The sequence below is a fragment of the Entelurus aequoreus genome, linkage group LG27, assembly GCF_033978785.1.
Source record: "Entelurus aequoreus isolate RoL-2023_Sb linkage group LG27, RoL_Eaeq_v1.1, whole genome shotgun sequence".
Lineage (NCBI taxonomy): Eukaryota > Metazoa > Chordata > Actinopteri > Syngnathiformes > Syngnathidae > Entelurus > Entelurus aequoreus.
In genome coordinates, this window is record NC_084757.1 from 20,139,561 (window position 1) to 20,156,293 (window position 16,733).

The window sequence follows — 16,733 nt, forward strand, 5'->3', positions numbered from 1 at the left end:
CAAAAGCCAGCATTTGTGATGGTATGGGGGTGTATTAGTGCCCAAGACATGGGTAACTTACACATCTGTGAAGGCACCATTAATACTGAAAGGTACATACAGGTTTTGAAGCAACATATGTTGCCATCCAAGCAACGTTATCATGGACGCCCCTGCTTATTTCAGCAAGACAATGCCAAGCCACGTGTTGCAACAGCGTGACTTCATAGTAAAAGAGTGCGGGTACTAGACTGGCCTGCCTGTAGTCCAGACCTGTCTCCCATTGAAAATGTGTGGAGCAAATTGAAACCTGAGATACCACAACGGAGACCCCGGACTGTTGAACAACATAAGCTGTACATCAAGCAAGAATGAAAAAGAATTCCACCTGAAAAGCTAAAAAAATTATCTTCTCAGTTCCCAAACGTTTAATGAGTGTTGTTAAAAGGAAAGGCCATGTAACACAGTGGTAAAAATGCCCCCGTGCCAAATTTTTTGCCATGAGTTGCTGCCATTAATTTCTAAATTAATGATTATTTGCAAAGAAAAAATAAGTTTCTCAGTTCAAACATTAAGTATCTTGTCTTTGTAGTCTATTCAATTGAATATACGTTGAAAATAATTTTCTATATCATTGTATTCTGTTTTTATTTACGATTTACACTAGGTGCCAACTTCACTGCTTTTTGGGTTTTGTAATCCAATGAAACTCATGTAGGCTATAGGGTGTATTTTAAGCGTATATCCTCTTTTACTCCCATTTCTTCAATTATGCCAATGGAAGGGGATTTATTTCCAGATAAGTGTTGACCCCTCCCATCCCACACCCACTATATCCTTGCATTGTCTCCCATGTTGTCCAAGAGCAGCTCAGAGAAGTGGGATCAGTGGGATAAGACTCATGCACACACAATTACAGTTAAACTACAGTGCAGGCCTGGTTAAGTAGATAGCCACACAGATATACATACTTGAGGAGTTCAACACATCACGAAATGGTAACTAACTAAACACATAAAAACTAATAAATGCATTATAGAATTATTGATATTATTATTGTTGGTCCAAAACATTAATGTATTGTGCAGTGTAATCTCACAGTGCACTCATATTCAAAGTAGACAGATCATTACACCCATCTAGTGGCTGCTACCAGCATCCATAAATGTTATGTACTATTAAAAACGTTTTCAGTGTGTAAGCAATGAGGACTTGTATAAATAATAATAAACATTTTTAAAAAAGATATTCTGACGTGTAAATTAAATGTTAATCAAATGTCATCAGTGTACCAGTAGAATAATTATGATAAATATCTTTAACCTTTTTCTTAAAAAAAAAAAGAGAATATCTCATTCATCTCCTAGGTCAGGGGTGCCCAAACTTTTTGACTTGGCGGCCACATTGGGTTAAAACAATTTGGCCTGGGGCCGGGCTGTATATATATATATATATGTATATATATATATATATATATATATATATATATATATATATATATATATATATATATATATATATATATATATATATATATATATATATATATATATATATATATATATATATATATATATATATATATATATATATATATATATATATATATATATATATGCCGAGGATGTCGTTGTGGCTTTTGTGCAGCCCTTTGAGACACTTGGGATTTAGGGCTATATAAATAATAATTTGATTGATTGATATATATATATATATATATATATATATATATATATATATATATATATATATATATATATATATATATATATATATATATGCCGAGGATGTCGTTGTGGCTTTTGTGCAGCCCTTTGAGACACTTGGGATTTAGGGCTATATAAATAATAATTTGATTGATTGATATATATATATATATATATATATATATATATATATATATATATATATATATATATATATATATATATATATATATATATATATATATATATATATATATATATATATATATATATATATATATATATATATATATATATATATAATATCGGCAGGCCAATAATATCGGCCGATAAATGCTTTAAAATGTGATATCGGAAATTATTGGTATCAGTTTTTTTTATTATCGGTATCGGTTTTTTGTTTTGTTTTTGTTTGTTTTTTTAATTAAATCAACATAAAAAACACAAGATACACTTACAATTAGTGCACCAACCCAAAAAACCTTTCTCCCCCATTTACACTTATTCACACTCATTCACACAAAAGGGTTGTTTCTTTCTGTTATTAATATTCTGGTTCCTACATTATATATCAATATATATCAATACAGTCTGCAAGGGATACAGTCCGTAAGCACACATGATTGTGCGTGCTGCTGGTCCAAACTAGTAATTAATGAAAATGAGTAAAATTAGCCTTTAACAGTTAATTTTACTCATTTTAATTAATTACTAGTTTCTATGTAACTGTTTTTATATTGTTTTACTTTCTTTTTTATCCAAGAAAATGTTTTTAATTTATTTATCTTATTTTATTTAATTGATTTTTTTTTTAAAGGACATTATGTTCACCATACCTGGTTGTCCACATTAGGCATAATAATGTGTTAATTCCACGACTGTATATATCGGTATCGGTTATATATATATATATATATATATATATATATATATATATATATATATATATATATATATATATATATATATATATATATATATATGTATTCCAAAAGACTGAAAGAGCGCGCACTTGCCACTGATGATGTCATGTTATCGAAGGGAAAATGCATTTTTAGACAACATGATTTGCCTGAGCGGCTAGTAGACACCGAGAGTAACAAGCGGTAGAAAATGGATTTGGACAGATTTTAAAAAAATATGAATATATACATATATATATTTATTTATTTATTTTTTAACTCGGGACTTCCCGCGGGCCGTAGTTTGGGGACCCCTGTCCTAGTTCAAACGTAAATTACGTCAACTATTTATTTATGAGAACTTTAATAGTTGTATTTATGTTTATATGTCTAATATTTATTATGTGTTTATTATTTGTTGACTTACTTATGGTATATTTATGTATTTATTTATTTATTAATTATTATTTTCTTATTTTTTTTATTCACTGTTCTGTCACAAACAGAGAACAAAGAAATGGGACAAAACTGCTATAATACAAAAAAAGGAGTAGGATTAAATAAACTCTGCTTCTTCCTACTTCTTTTCGGACGTGCTGTAATGAAACAACTGGAAATATGTGATATATTACATTGTAATTGTATTGTATGCATGTTAAAAATAAACTGAAATTAACTGACTAACATTAATTCAGTACCACAATACATTAAAAAACAAAAAATAATTTAAAAAAATTGTGTTTAGTGTTTTTTTCTAAACAAACTGAGGAAGTCGGGAATTAATGGCAAGAAGTAGCACGTTTTATAGCGCAAAACTTTTCGAAGTGGGGTTTGAAGCAAGATACTGAAACTGGTATTAATCGTAAACGCGTTAAAAAAGTTCCGCTTTACAGGACAACATAAGCGGAACCAATACGTCGCTTTTGTTGTTTACCACCGGAGTATAAATCTGACGCTCAGGGCGGGTTCTTTCAAAAACAACATGGCGTCCAGAAGAAGAACGATATTGCCGAGTGCTCAAAAAAATCCCGTTGCAGATGCGAAAAGGTAGACGTTCAGGGTTTTTGTGTTAAATATCTGAAATAATGTGAATTTAGATAATAGACTGTGTGTGTAAAAATAACGCTAGGAAAGAGAGAAAATAGTTCGGCTGTCAATGTGTAACGTAGCTAATACAGTATATCGATATGTTATTATTCCAGCTCCAAGAGTGGGAACGACACAAGTAAAGCCAGCAAGAATGCAGCTGAGAAAAAAGCCGTTCAAGCCGGTGCGAAATGTAAGTGTTCATAATAAAATGACTTGGGTTCTACAGTAAATCAATGTATGAATTTCAGTCGCAGGGCATTCAATCGATCGCAACTGGACTGTTTGGTTTGTCTTAGAAGACAGTTCGCTTCTCATCCGAGTAGGCTTCATCACTTCGTGCTCATAGACTTAAAGTTAAAGTTCCAATGATAGTCACACACACTCGGTGTGGTGAAATTACCCTCTGCATTTGACCCATCCCCTTGTTCCACCCCCTGGGAGGTGAGGGGAGCAGTGAGCAGCAGCAGTGGCCGCGCTCGGGAATCATTTTGGTGGTTTAACCTAGGGCTGGGGGATATATCGATATACTGGATATATCGCGGGTTTGTCTCTGTGCGATATAGAAAATGGCTACATCGTGATATTCGAGTATACATTCTCACATAGTTGCTTTTAGCCGCGGGCATTACACTACAGGCTTTTTTCACTCTTTCTTGTCTCTCCTCACAGAGACTTAAAACAAGCGCACCTTCTTACATACGTCACATACTGTCACGTCATACGCCCTCGCTGAGCAGAGAGGTAGCAGCATGAGTAACATTAGCTGTGATGCTAGCGGAGTGGTGCGAGTGGTAATACGAGAGAAAGAAGGTGCGAATCTGGTAACAAATGAAGGAAGAATTAATTACCAAGAAAAACAGCACAGGGTCCATCGTCTGGCGGTGGTTTGGCTTCAAGCGGGAAGATGTCGAACAAGTATGCGGCAAAAGCGTTGCTACAAAAAGTAGCACTTACTGCTAGTTTGTAGCATCATTTGAAAAGTCACCCGCTAGAGAATGAAGAGTGCTTGAAACTCCGCATGTCAACATCTCCGTTCGGTACCACACCCACAAAATGCCGAAGCAACCATTTCCAGATTAACACCATATGAAAAAATTTGTCAACAGAAGGAGATAATGTCCGCAGTAACCTACCACATAGCAAAGGACATAAACCATTTGATTTCATATTATGCAGCTCATTTTTATTTGACAGTTATTGAAATATCTTGTGTGACATCATGCACAAAAGTGCACTTTATTTGTTTTAAAATATTGTAGTGGCGTTCTGTACAAAAAGTGCACTTTAATTTAGTGTTGTTTTGATATGTCATCTTAGTGACATCATGCACAAAAGTGCACTAATAGCTTGTTTTAAAATGTCTGACAATCTTGCACTTTCTGTTTTGAAATGACATGAATGTTTGTGCCACTGCTTAATAACTGTTTAATAAATACAGTATTGGTAAATTGACTTAGTTGTGTTTTCCCTCTCTGCATGAAAGTTTAAAATGAGCATATATTGATATGAACAAGAATGTTTTAATGTAGACACATGGAATCATCATACTGCTGTGATTATATGCATCAAGTGTTCATTCAAGGCTAAGGCAAAATATCGAGATATATATTGTGTATCGTGACATGGCCTAAAAATATTGATATATTAATAAAAGGCCATATCGCCCAGCCCTAGTTTAACTGCCCAATTCCAACCTGGATTAGTTGGTCAGATCTATAGTCTAGCGGCTGGTGCCAAAACCCCAAATGTTTATACTCCAAAACCAGGAGGGTATACCTGGGCAAGGATGGTTTCATCCTATCGTAGTGAGAAAAACAAATGCTTTCATGAAATTGAGCAATCCTAACTGTCAAAGCCAACGACAGTCGTTGAAGTGTAATTTCCCCTCGTTAGCATTGAGGTATTGTGTGGCAGAACGATCGCTGTGGATCGACTACTACCAGTTCAAAATAGTCGGAATCCCCCACCTAAGCGATCGATTGAATCCCCTGAGATAACAATGGTCTGAATGAATGAGAACATGCATAGACACGTATGAATTTTAGACAAGTTTTGATTACAATTTTCTTGGTGGTTTTCCTTTTTTTAAATTGTATTTTAAACTCAACCTTAAGTTAGACCCCGACCCTCAAATCATTTTAAAAAGTATATGCATGACAACACTTATTCTGTCTCTAACATGTAAATATTGTTTTACATTGGCTTTTTCCCATGTGCAGCAACTGTTGTTCAGTCTCGGTACATGCAGGCTGCTGACCGCTCATCACTTTCAAAGGTATGCCATGCATTTTGATCGGTTTGTTATATTTGTCATGTATATTAATGGGGAACTGCACTCTCGTTTCAAATATTGCCTATCATTCACAATCCCTATGTAAGGAACACATGTTTCTCTTTTTTTGTGCTTTCCAAGTAGGGCTGGGCGATGTATCGAATATACTCGATATATCGCGGGTTTGTCTCTGTGCGATATAGAAAATGACTACTGTGTATCGTGATATTCGAGTATACGTTCTCACACAGTTGCTTTTGGCTGCGGGCATTACACCTTCTTACATACGTCACATACTGTCGCGCGTGCAACGTCATACGCCCTCGCGGAGCAGAGAGGTAGCGGCATGGGTAACATTAGCTGTGATGCTAGCGGTGCGGTGCGAGTGGTAATACGAGAGAGAGAGAAGGTGCGAATCTGGTAACAAATGAAGGAATCATTAATTCCCAAGAAAAACAGCACAGGGTCCATCGTCTGGCGGTGGTTTGGCTTCAAGCGGGAAGCTGTTGAACAGACAACCGTAATATGTCTAGTATGCGGCAAAAGCATTGCTACAAAAAGTAGCAGCACTACTAATTTGTAGCATCATTTGAAAAGTCACCCGCTAGAGATTAAGGAGTGCTTGATGCTCTGCATGTCAACATCTCTGGCCGGTGCCACACCAACAAAATGCCGAAGCAACCGTTTCCAGATCAACACCGTATGAAAAAAATAGTCAACAACAGAAGGAGATAACGTCCGCAGGAACTTACCACATAGCGAAGGACATACACTATTTGATTTCATATTATGCAGCTCATCTTTATTTGACAGTTATTGAAATATCTTGTGACATCATGCACAAAAGTGCACTTTATTTGTTTTAAAATATTGTAGTGGCGTTCTGTACAAAAAGTGCACTTTAATTTAGTGTTGTTTTGATATGTCATCTTAGTGACATCACGCACAAAAGTGCACTAATAGCTTGTTTTAAAATGTCTCACAATCGTGCACTTTCTGTTTTGAAATGACATGAATGTTTGTGCCACTGCTTAATAACTGTTTAATAAATACAGTTTTGGTCAATTGACTTAGTTGTGATTTCCCTCTCTGCGTGAAAGTTTAAAATGAGCATATATTAATGCAGTATGAACAAGCATGTTTTAATGTAGACACATAGAATCATCATACTGCTGTGATTATATGCATCAAGTGTTCATTCAAGGCTAAGGCAAAATATTGAGCTATATATCGTGTATCGTGACATGGCCTAAAAATATCTTGATATTAATAAAAGTCCATATCGCCCAGCCCTAATTCCAAGTCATAGAATACAAGGTGCTATCAATGCAGCTAATGGGAGTACACCATTCCGCCCATTAGGTCCTCTAAAAAAAACATCCAAAAACCGCCAACAATACTTTATTTACATATCCTGATCTGAATACTTACAAACCATTAGCAATATTTGTATTAAAAGTGCTGCCGCTGACAAACTATTTTAAGCCGCGCTGTGATCACAGAGAGGTAACTATCAATACTGCTGCATGATGCTTCGTGTTTCACTAAAGCTGGATCTGTTTAGCACAAAGCATCTAAAGCTTGTAGTTCATCCTCCTTATATTCAGACTAAAAAAAAAAATCTCGATTATCATTTGTCCCAAAGTAGTCGTATTTATCTCACAGGATGTCTGCCATGAGTAGTAGTGTTGTTATTGTTGAAGGGAAAAGAGAACGTTGTGATCTGTGAAATTATTACTCCGCCGTAAGCTTAAAATGAGCAAAATATGTAAATATTACATGTTATTATGAATGTGCCTGTTACTACATTACATATATACTTACAGCTTGTATATAAAACGCTGGAGGTTTTTGGAGGTTTTTTTAGAGCGCTTTATAGGCGGAATAAAGCCACTCCCATTGGCTCTATTGTTAGTTGCCTTTTTTATTTACGAGTGCATAAAAAAGAAAAACTTGAATGCTTATCTCACATAAGGATTGTGAACGATAAGCAAAATAAAAAAAGGGAAGTTCTCCTTTAAGAGTTTTCTTATTTGTTACATAAGGCCAAGCCTGGTTGGCATACCATGTTTTCTCTTCTACCTCAGATCAGTTCAGTTTATTTCGAACATGCATACGATACAATGTAATGCATCACATAATTACAGTTGTTTCAGTACAGCATGTCCGAAAAGGAGTAGGAAGAAACTGATCTTATTTAATCCTACCCCTTTTCATACCAAAAGCGATTTTTCCCCATTTCCTTGTTCTCTGTAACAGAACAGTGAATAAATAAATAATATACCATAGTAAGTAAACAAATATTAAATACATATGTTAGAATAACATACTGTACAATCATTCAATCTTTAATGACAATCCCGTGAATGCATTTCCTTCCACAGAGTAACTCACTGAACAGCGATTCTGTGAGTATTCTACAGAGACCCTCCTCTCCTAGACCCGGCGGGGTCAAACTAAAAGTGGGCACCCCTCCACGATGTTCCATGGGCCCTCCAGCTTTTGGAATGTGTATGTAATAAGTCCGAATATGTGTCGGAAGACTTAAATTCACAGCCTTGCTTGCTATGAATTGATTTGACATTTTTATAACCTCTTCCTTGCAGCTAAGATGTCACGTCAAAGTCAGCCTTCACTGCTTGAAAAGACAGTCCTGCAATCCACGTTCTCCGACGGACACTTTGGTCGCCCAGAGTTTGATATTTCGGTCATTGGAGGTAATCATCCTCTACAATTTGTATGTTCATAACAAATAGGAGTAGTTTCATTGTCAGTCTGCCTTAGGTAAAACAGTAATAAAAAGTGCAGAGCAAGCTGAGTCGCACCATGAAGATGAGAAGCAACTAATTGAGATGCAAGCATTTTTAATTTCTTACCTCTCTGGGAAGGTGAGCACACCCAATTTTTAGTTTTCTGTTGCAGGCTATTTTTAGAGATGTCAGCTATTTTGTTCCATTTGACGGCAGATGGTGGCTAATACGAACAAACTTAAGGCTGAAGCTGAAGCGAGGTTACTGCAGAAGATGGAGGAAGAAGAGGTGCTACATACTGAGGTGATTGCGAAGAAGCGCCAATACCTCCTCATGGAGAAGGAACGACAGGCGACCGAGCTTCTGAATATGCAGGTCAGAAATACAATCAAAGCCTGAATGTTGTACTATTTTTTAAGTCTCGGAAGTTACACAACATGGTATTAGAATTGCTCACCTAAAATCTGAAGATCCACATCTTTTAAAATGAGTGACAAAGCCATTTTTTTAATATTTATTTTTTATGAAGCTTTTCTCTGACAGGCTCATCTAGCTAGCTAAATACGTCTCACAAGCAGTATCATGTCAATGAGGCAAGAGGATTTTTTTCGTGTGTGTCATATTATATTAATTGAAAAATAATTAAAACAGACATTAAACCTTCAAACCGACACAAAACTGCCATGCCGATAATTTCAATGATCATCTACAATTAGACTGTCCCTTATAAACACACTAGTGGTTGGTAGTTACATGACAGGCTGTCAGGTGTCGTTAAGTGTGAAAGCTGCCAGAAGAGCAGCAGCAAAAATAGCCGCGTCACTCTGTCCAATTCAGTTCGCTACACAGAAGCTTCATGGTTGGAGTTAACATAAACACCGAGCCATCAATACGACGAGAGCAGCTTGTACCAAAAAGTAATTCAGTGTCAGTTGTCTGGGCACACTTTGGCTTCAATAAGGATGACGTTGACCAAATAGTAGTAAGCACAGTCTTGTTACCAAATATGAACAATGCATGTCACAAAAAACAGACTCGGACTACTTGTAAGCTCCCGACTGCATGTCCCGCTATAAAGAAATGTCCTTAACGAAATAATTTACAAATGATTGTAGAAAGACATTAATTTGTTTGTTTTTTGTGAAAAATACCTATTTCATATGGTGGAGTTATATACATTCATCACACCACTGTATTAAACATGTTTGTAATTAGAAGAAATACACCTTTTTTTATTCTTTACTTGATACATTTTTTTTTTTTCCGCAAAACATTTTCGTTCTCGTTGGTGTTTTTGATAGGAGTGTAACTAACAATTTGTTTTCACAACGATTCGATTCAAAATTTGTGGTTGCCGAAACAATTCAGGGATGATATTATTTTTTTTAGAACAATACGATCCGAAACACTTTAGTGAGTTAAAATCTTTGAACTTTTAAGCAAAAAAAATCAACCAGTGTGACTGAAATTCATAGTGGATACTGGACACTGCAGGTGAAGTTTCCTATATTCCTGTTATTTCTGAATTATGATACAAACAAGCAAGTAAACAACAATTACCGTATTTTTCGGACTATAAGTCGCAGTTTTTTTCATAGTTTGGCCGGGGGTGCGACTTATACTCAGGAGCGACTTATGTGTGAAATTATTAACACATTACCGTAAAATATCAAATAATATTATTTAGCTCATTCACGTAAGAGACTAGACGTATAAGATTTCATCGGATTTAACGATTAGGAGTGACAGATTGTTTGGTAAACATATAGCATGTTCTATATGTTATAGTTATTTGAATGACTCTTACCATAATATGTTACGTTAACATACCAGGCACGTTCTCAGTTGGTTATTTATGCCTCATATAACATACACTTATTCAGCCTGTTGTTCACTATTCTTCATTCATTTTAAATTGCCTTTCAAATGTCTATTCTTGGTGTTGGGTTTTATCAAATAAATTTCCCCAGTGGTCCCCAGTGCGACTTATATATGTTTTTTTCCTTTATTATGCATTTTCGGCAGGTGCGACTTATACTCCGAAAAATACGGTAATAGCCAATGCATTCACATCGTATTTTAATAAAGTGCAACCAACACTTTAGGTTGAATTGCTTTCATTTTCAATATTCAAGAAATGTTCAATAAAAGTACAGGAACCAAAATTTTAACAGTAGATTTACCTGCTAGTTCTGCTCTCGTTTTTCAACATAAAATAAATGATAAATATAAATGGGTTATACTTGTATAGCGCTTTTCTACCTTCAAGGTACTCAAAGCGCTTTGACGCTATTTCCACATTCACCCATTCACACACTGATGGCGGGAGCTGCCATGCAAGGCGCTACCAGCACCCATCAGGAGCAAGGGTGAAGTGTCTTGCCCAAGGACACAACGGACGTGACTAGGATGGTAGAAGGTGGGGATTGAACCCCAGTAACCAGCAACCCTCCGATTGCTGGCACGGCCACTCTACAAACTTCGCCACGCCACCCCTATAAATAATAATAAAATAATACATTATTATAAGGGGTGTAACGATTGATCGATATATTGATTTATATTCCTAAATTTCAAGTATATCAATCTGTGCTCAGTAAGTTTGCATTCCAAGAGATGGTTATTGATCCAAGATCGTTTACAAAGAAAATAGATACATTTTGTGGATGCTAGAAAAAAGAAAACATTTGATTTAAGAACAGCAGACTTTAATGAAATTTAGCACTTGTAATAATAAATATGTTAAACATTAACTCTATTTTCCCGTCTGTAACGTCATCAAAACAAAAACGATGGTTATCTACAGTGGTCGAGAAAGGTCTTGCATACTGTATGTGTGTTTTGACTCCCTGAGTTTATTATCGCTTGTTAAGAAAGTGTCTGAGAGTGTATCACCGACTGTGTCTCTCCTTCTCCACTGCCGGGCATTTCAATATCATAACTTTAAGATACAGCACGATTGCAAAAGCCATAATAAATATAAACCACGCAACACAACTTTAAACCACAGAAGACGCGGCCGACACAATGGAAGTGACCGCTGTGCGAGTCTTTTCATTAAAAAAATAATAAATTGAAGAGACGAAGGAGGCTATGGAAATTTTGAGGCGAGGGACTTACGCCATCAGCAGGGATGAGCTTCCGCTTTCGCGCACCTGGGTCGCTGTCAGTCATGGGTGGAGAACAGATACTGTATGGCCGAGTTGGGGAACTTTATTAGGCAGGTAAATATACTGTTAAAATGTTGGTTACTGTAATTTTATTGAAAATTATTAGAATGTTTCAAATGTGAGCAGCAAGTGTTTCCTCTGGTTAATTCAACCTAAAGTGTTGATTCCACATTATTCAAATAAAGTGTGAATGCATTGGCCATTAAAGTTTAAATGCTACCTTTACTGTTGTTTTTGTCACAAATAATAAAAATACAAAATAAATTTATATAAAAAATAAAGTGCAACCAATCTCTTCAGGTCAATGCGCAGTGGTTTGACCAGCTACTACTTTCATTTAAAAAAAGCTACGATGGCATAGAAAAGTCACAACAAATAAATGCAAACGCCACAACACAATAACAAAGTCATAACACAACAATACAAAGACGGAATAAAAGTGACAGCGGACAAGTTTCAGCGACACACCGACTTCCTGAAACGGAAAGGTGAAAACAGTGTAATGAACAAAGCTGTAAAAGTAAATGAAGTGTGACCACTTTTTCAGTCTTATATAATTTTCCTTTTAATTTTTCAATAATACTAATAAACTATGTTCAAGAAGTCAGTCCATTGCTGTAACTTGCTCTGCTGTCACTTCTGCAGTGTCCGTCGCGTCCTTTTGTGGCTTAATTAAAGTTGTGTTGCGGCTTTATATTATTGTTTTGTGCCGTTTATTTGTTGTGGCTTTTGCAATCCTGCTCTAGCTGAAAGTAGTTATGTTGTAATTTATGATGCTGTCTGGTCATGGAAGCATTTGTGATCTTTCTCAGCCACCGTAGCTATTCACCATTCTTGTTTTGCTGACTGATGGCGATGACGCCACAGACGGGCAGACAGACTTGAATAACGTTTAACGTCCTTATCGTGAAAAGTGTTCAACTTCATCTGAAGTCTGCCATTCTTAAATCCAATGTTTTCCTTTTTCTAGTATCGATGAAATCATTTTTTTATTTTTTATTTTTTTAAACGATGGTGGATCGATACCTATCTTCTAGAAGGAAAACTTGCCGAGCACAGATCAATGTAGCTGAATCTAAAAAATATAAATTGATATGTTGATTAATCGTTAGTTTTCATCCCATTGATTCAATAAATAGATCCTGATTGTTAATCTGTGCAAATCTTTTAAATTAATTTTCAATTACAAAATTATACAAATATTTAAGAGAATAAACAGATTTTTTGTGGAATAATCGTGCATTACCGAAATCGAAGTAGAAGGTAGAAGTAAGTTATCTTCTTCTCACTCCCTTTCAGGCAAAACTGGATCATCATGCTTACATACTGTACATTACCTTTTCAATTATATTAATTAATATTATGTGTTGTCTACCTTGTACTTTCTTTTTTTTATGTCATTACCTGAAATAAATTAATAAATGTAACTGTAAAAGGTTCATTTAATCGTGATTTGGATTGTTGCCCAAATAGCCCCGCCCAACGTCATATACAGCCGCAAATTCCAAAGCGATAAATTGAGCTTCTCTTTTCTCAAAAGTGCTTTACTGTCCTCTTTATTCCATCAGGTCTCTGCTCTGACTCGTGTGGCCGACGTTGCCAAACCATTTACAAAATCCTACAATTCTTTCGCCTCTGCGGTCGACACAACCCTTCACGAGCTACCTGTCAAGAACTTTTACATTGACGGGGACGGGAAAGAGTTTCTTGGTTTGTGACACTTTTTAAAAAAAATGTTGAACATTAAATATCCATCAACTAGCACATTTATGTTTTGTCTGCACACTTAATGTAGGTAAAGCTGAAGCCTGTTTGAAGGAGAGCGAGGAGCTTCTGAGGGAGTGGACTGAGGAAGATTACAAGGACAACAGTGCAGCTCTTGAGTGCCTTCAAAGCCTGAAAAGTTACTCAAAAGACATGAGTCAGCAGTTATCCGGGTTGGTTCATTTATACAAATCAGATAAAAGATTACATTTTAGTTTAAAACAGTGGTGTCAAACATACGGCCCGTGGATTTTCAAATAGGTTTTATCTGGCCCGCAGGATGAGTTTGCTAAGTATAAAAAAAAGCCAACATTTTTGAATGAAAGAAACTGATGTTCTAAATGTGTCCACTAGATGTCGCAATAGCAATTCTTTGTAGATGATGTTACATAAGTAAAAAAAACAAAAAAAAACACATGTTAGTGCACCAGTCGAGGAAAATGAGCAAACTACATAAATAACATCCTGTAATTAGATTTTGATATAATTTTTTTATCTTGATAGAATGAAAATCAACACCAATGAGTTGACTAATGAACATTATCACATAATTTATTCAGAAAGTATAAATACCGACAAATAAAGATAGAATACTATTAACCGCAACATGTAAGTGTAAAAAACAACAACATTATGAATTGTACATTTTCAGAATGTGCTTGTTCTATTTTTAAACAAAGAAAACTATCTGAAGTTGTCTTTATTTTTACGCTATCGTGCCGTGATTTTACCAGTCCAGCCCACTTGGGAGTAGATTTTTTTCTGTGTGGCCCCCAATCTAAAATGAGTTTGACATCCCTGGTTTAAAACGTATGGTTTGAAAAGTGGGAGGTTAAAGTACTTGACATTTTTACCTTTTTTCATATAATTGTATAACGACAAAATATTTCATTAAAATGGACATGAATAGGATTTTTGAATTTTACTTTTAGTCATAAAATGCTGAAAAAAAAGAAAGTTGTACATGCAATCTACAAAATTTGATTTGATGTTGTGCTCCATTTTGACGAGGCTTTTCCCCCACTGTATTTTTAGGGCATTTTCAGAGCTGCTGGAGCTGTCATCACTGATCTGCCGTCACACAGTCCAAGTCCAGCAAGCTGCAGAGGAGGAACAACTTGGTGCTGCAAGATCCCTGGAGCTCTTCTGTCCTAAACCATTATGAATGTGACGCAACATGGGATATTGAGTACATGCACTTTAAATTACACCACCACCTCCCTTTTTAATGTCTTACTTTGGTGGTATATATTTTTTTTTTTATCAACGTGTCTGTTTTTTTGTGTGCTCTTAACTTTTAATGATTCAGAATGTGGAGGAACCACAGCTTGGAGGGTAAACACTTGTAGTGTGGAATTCTTTTTAAATACATTTAATAAAATTGGACAACCTAGTGTTGCAAACCGTCTTAAGTCATTTAAAAAAATCAATAATGGAATTATTTAGACCTTTTTAATGTACCGGTATGTATAAGCACCAAGGAACAATAAACCAGGGGTGTCAAAGTTAAGGCCCCCGGGCTGGATCTGGGAATGAATGATCTATGGCCCCCGGGATGATATTTGATTAGTATTAGAACCGACCTGCAGGCCACAGCCGCCTGCTGAGGTTTTGCACGCACCAATACTCCATCAGTGTTGGCGCTAGGAATTTTTTAAATGGGGTCTTAGGGACCCCATCAAGTCATAAAAATGGGGTCCCACAGTAGATTTTTAGGGTCCCACTTTTTTGTAACCGTTTTGAAAAAAAATGATAAATGTCTGCATTATCCTGTTATATCTCACATTATATACTGTGTTTTGGAAAAAGGTTGTCATAAACGTTACTTAATTAATTTTTTAAAAAAAATACAAAAGAAAACATGTTTATGCATATGTAAATGTATTCAGTTATACATATTGATTCACTTTCTTCTTTCCTTCATGGATCTAAACTTTACCGCTGCCGGTATTTTTTTCTATATTTTTATTGTAATATTTTCAGAATGTGTTTGTTCTATTTTTGGCCAAAGTAAGACAAAGAAAACAATCTGAAGTTGTTTTTATTTTTTAGTTTTAATGCCATGATTGTAATAGTCCGCCCCGCGTGTGCACAGATTTTCCTCCATGTGGCCCCTGAGTTAAAATGAGTTTGACACCCCTGCGATAAACAATTAAAGCTGCTAGCAGCACCGAGATGGCCCTCTCAGCCCTGTGCAAATCTGGTTTTACGTAAACTGGCATATGCGTTATTTTCCTTTTATAAGGATTGTGAATGAAAGATTAAAAAAAAGAAAAGTGCAGTTCTCCTTTAAGGCCCTCGAAAATACTATCAATTTGGGATAACACAAAATAATGCTGCAAAGGCCCAATTGAAACTATCGTGATAGAATGTAGTGTTGCACTGCATACCACAAAACAATACCTTAACTCGGGTGTCAAAGGTACAGGCCCGTGAACAGGTTTTCCCTGGCCCGCAAACAGGTTTTCCCTGGCCCGCGGGATGAGTTTGCTAAGTATAAAAATTAACCTGAAATTTTTGAATGAAAGAAACAGCTGTTCTAAATGTGTCCATTGGATGTTGAAATAGCAATTCTTTGTACATGATGCTACATATGTAGAAAATAAACCACATGATGTTAGTGCACCAGTCGAGGAAAATGATCAAACTACATAAATAACGTCCTCTAATTTGATTTTGATATAATTTTTTTATCTTGATAGATTGAAAATTAGCACCAATGAGTTGACTGATGAACATTACATCATAATTTATAGAATACTATTAACCGCAACATGTAAGTGTAAAAAACCAACAATATGTGTACAATTTCAGAATGTGCTTGTTCTATTTTTAAACAAAGAAAACAATCTGATTTTGTCTTTATTTTTAAGTTATCGTGCCGTGATTTTACCAGTCCGGCCCACTTAGGTAGATTTTTCTCCATGTGGCCCCCTGATCTAAAATTATTTTGACACCCCTGCCTTAACAGCTCATTGTCTTTGTAATGTCAAAATCTTTCTCATTTATTAACACTGGGGAGGTGAAACATGTTTTTTTTTCTCACAATTTTCTCAAATTATGGAGTGTTAAGTATCATTACGTCGAGTGAGGTGATATGA

The 16,733-nt window shown here is 35.6% G+C and overlaps 1 protein-coding gene across 1 annotated transcript; it reads left to right on the forward strand.

The window, feature by feature from the left end:
- The first annotated feature begins 3,528 nt into the window (after window positions 1-3,528).
- Window positions 3,529-15,026, forward strand: haus8 (HAUS augmin like complex subunit 8). Its single transcript, XM_062038426.1, has 10 exons — window positions 3,529-3,634; window positions 3,790-3,866; window positions 5,896-5,951; window positions 8,333-8,459; window positions 8,555-8,665; window positions 8,733-8,836; window positions 8,915-9,073; window positions 13,437-13,578; window positions 13,664-13,805; window positions 14,668-15,026. The coding sequence occupies exons 1-10, from the start codon at window positions 3,570-3,572 to the stop codon at window positions 14,795-14,797; spliced, it is 1,113 nt and encodes a 370-aa protein (XP_061894410.1). The 5' UTR covers window positions 3,529-3,569; the 3' UTR covers window positions 14,798-15,026.
- The last annotated feature ends 1,707 nt before the right edge of the window (window positions 15,027-16,733 follow it).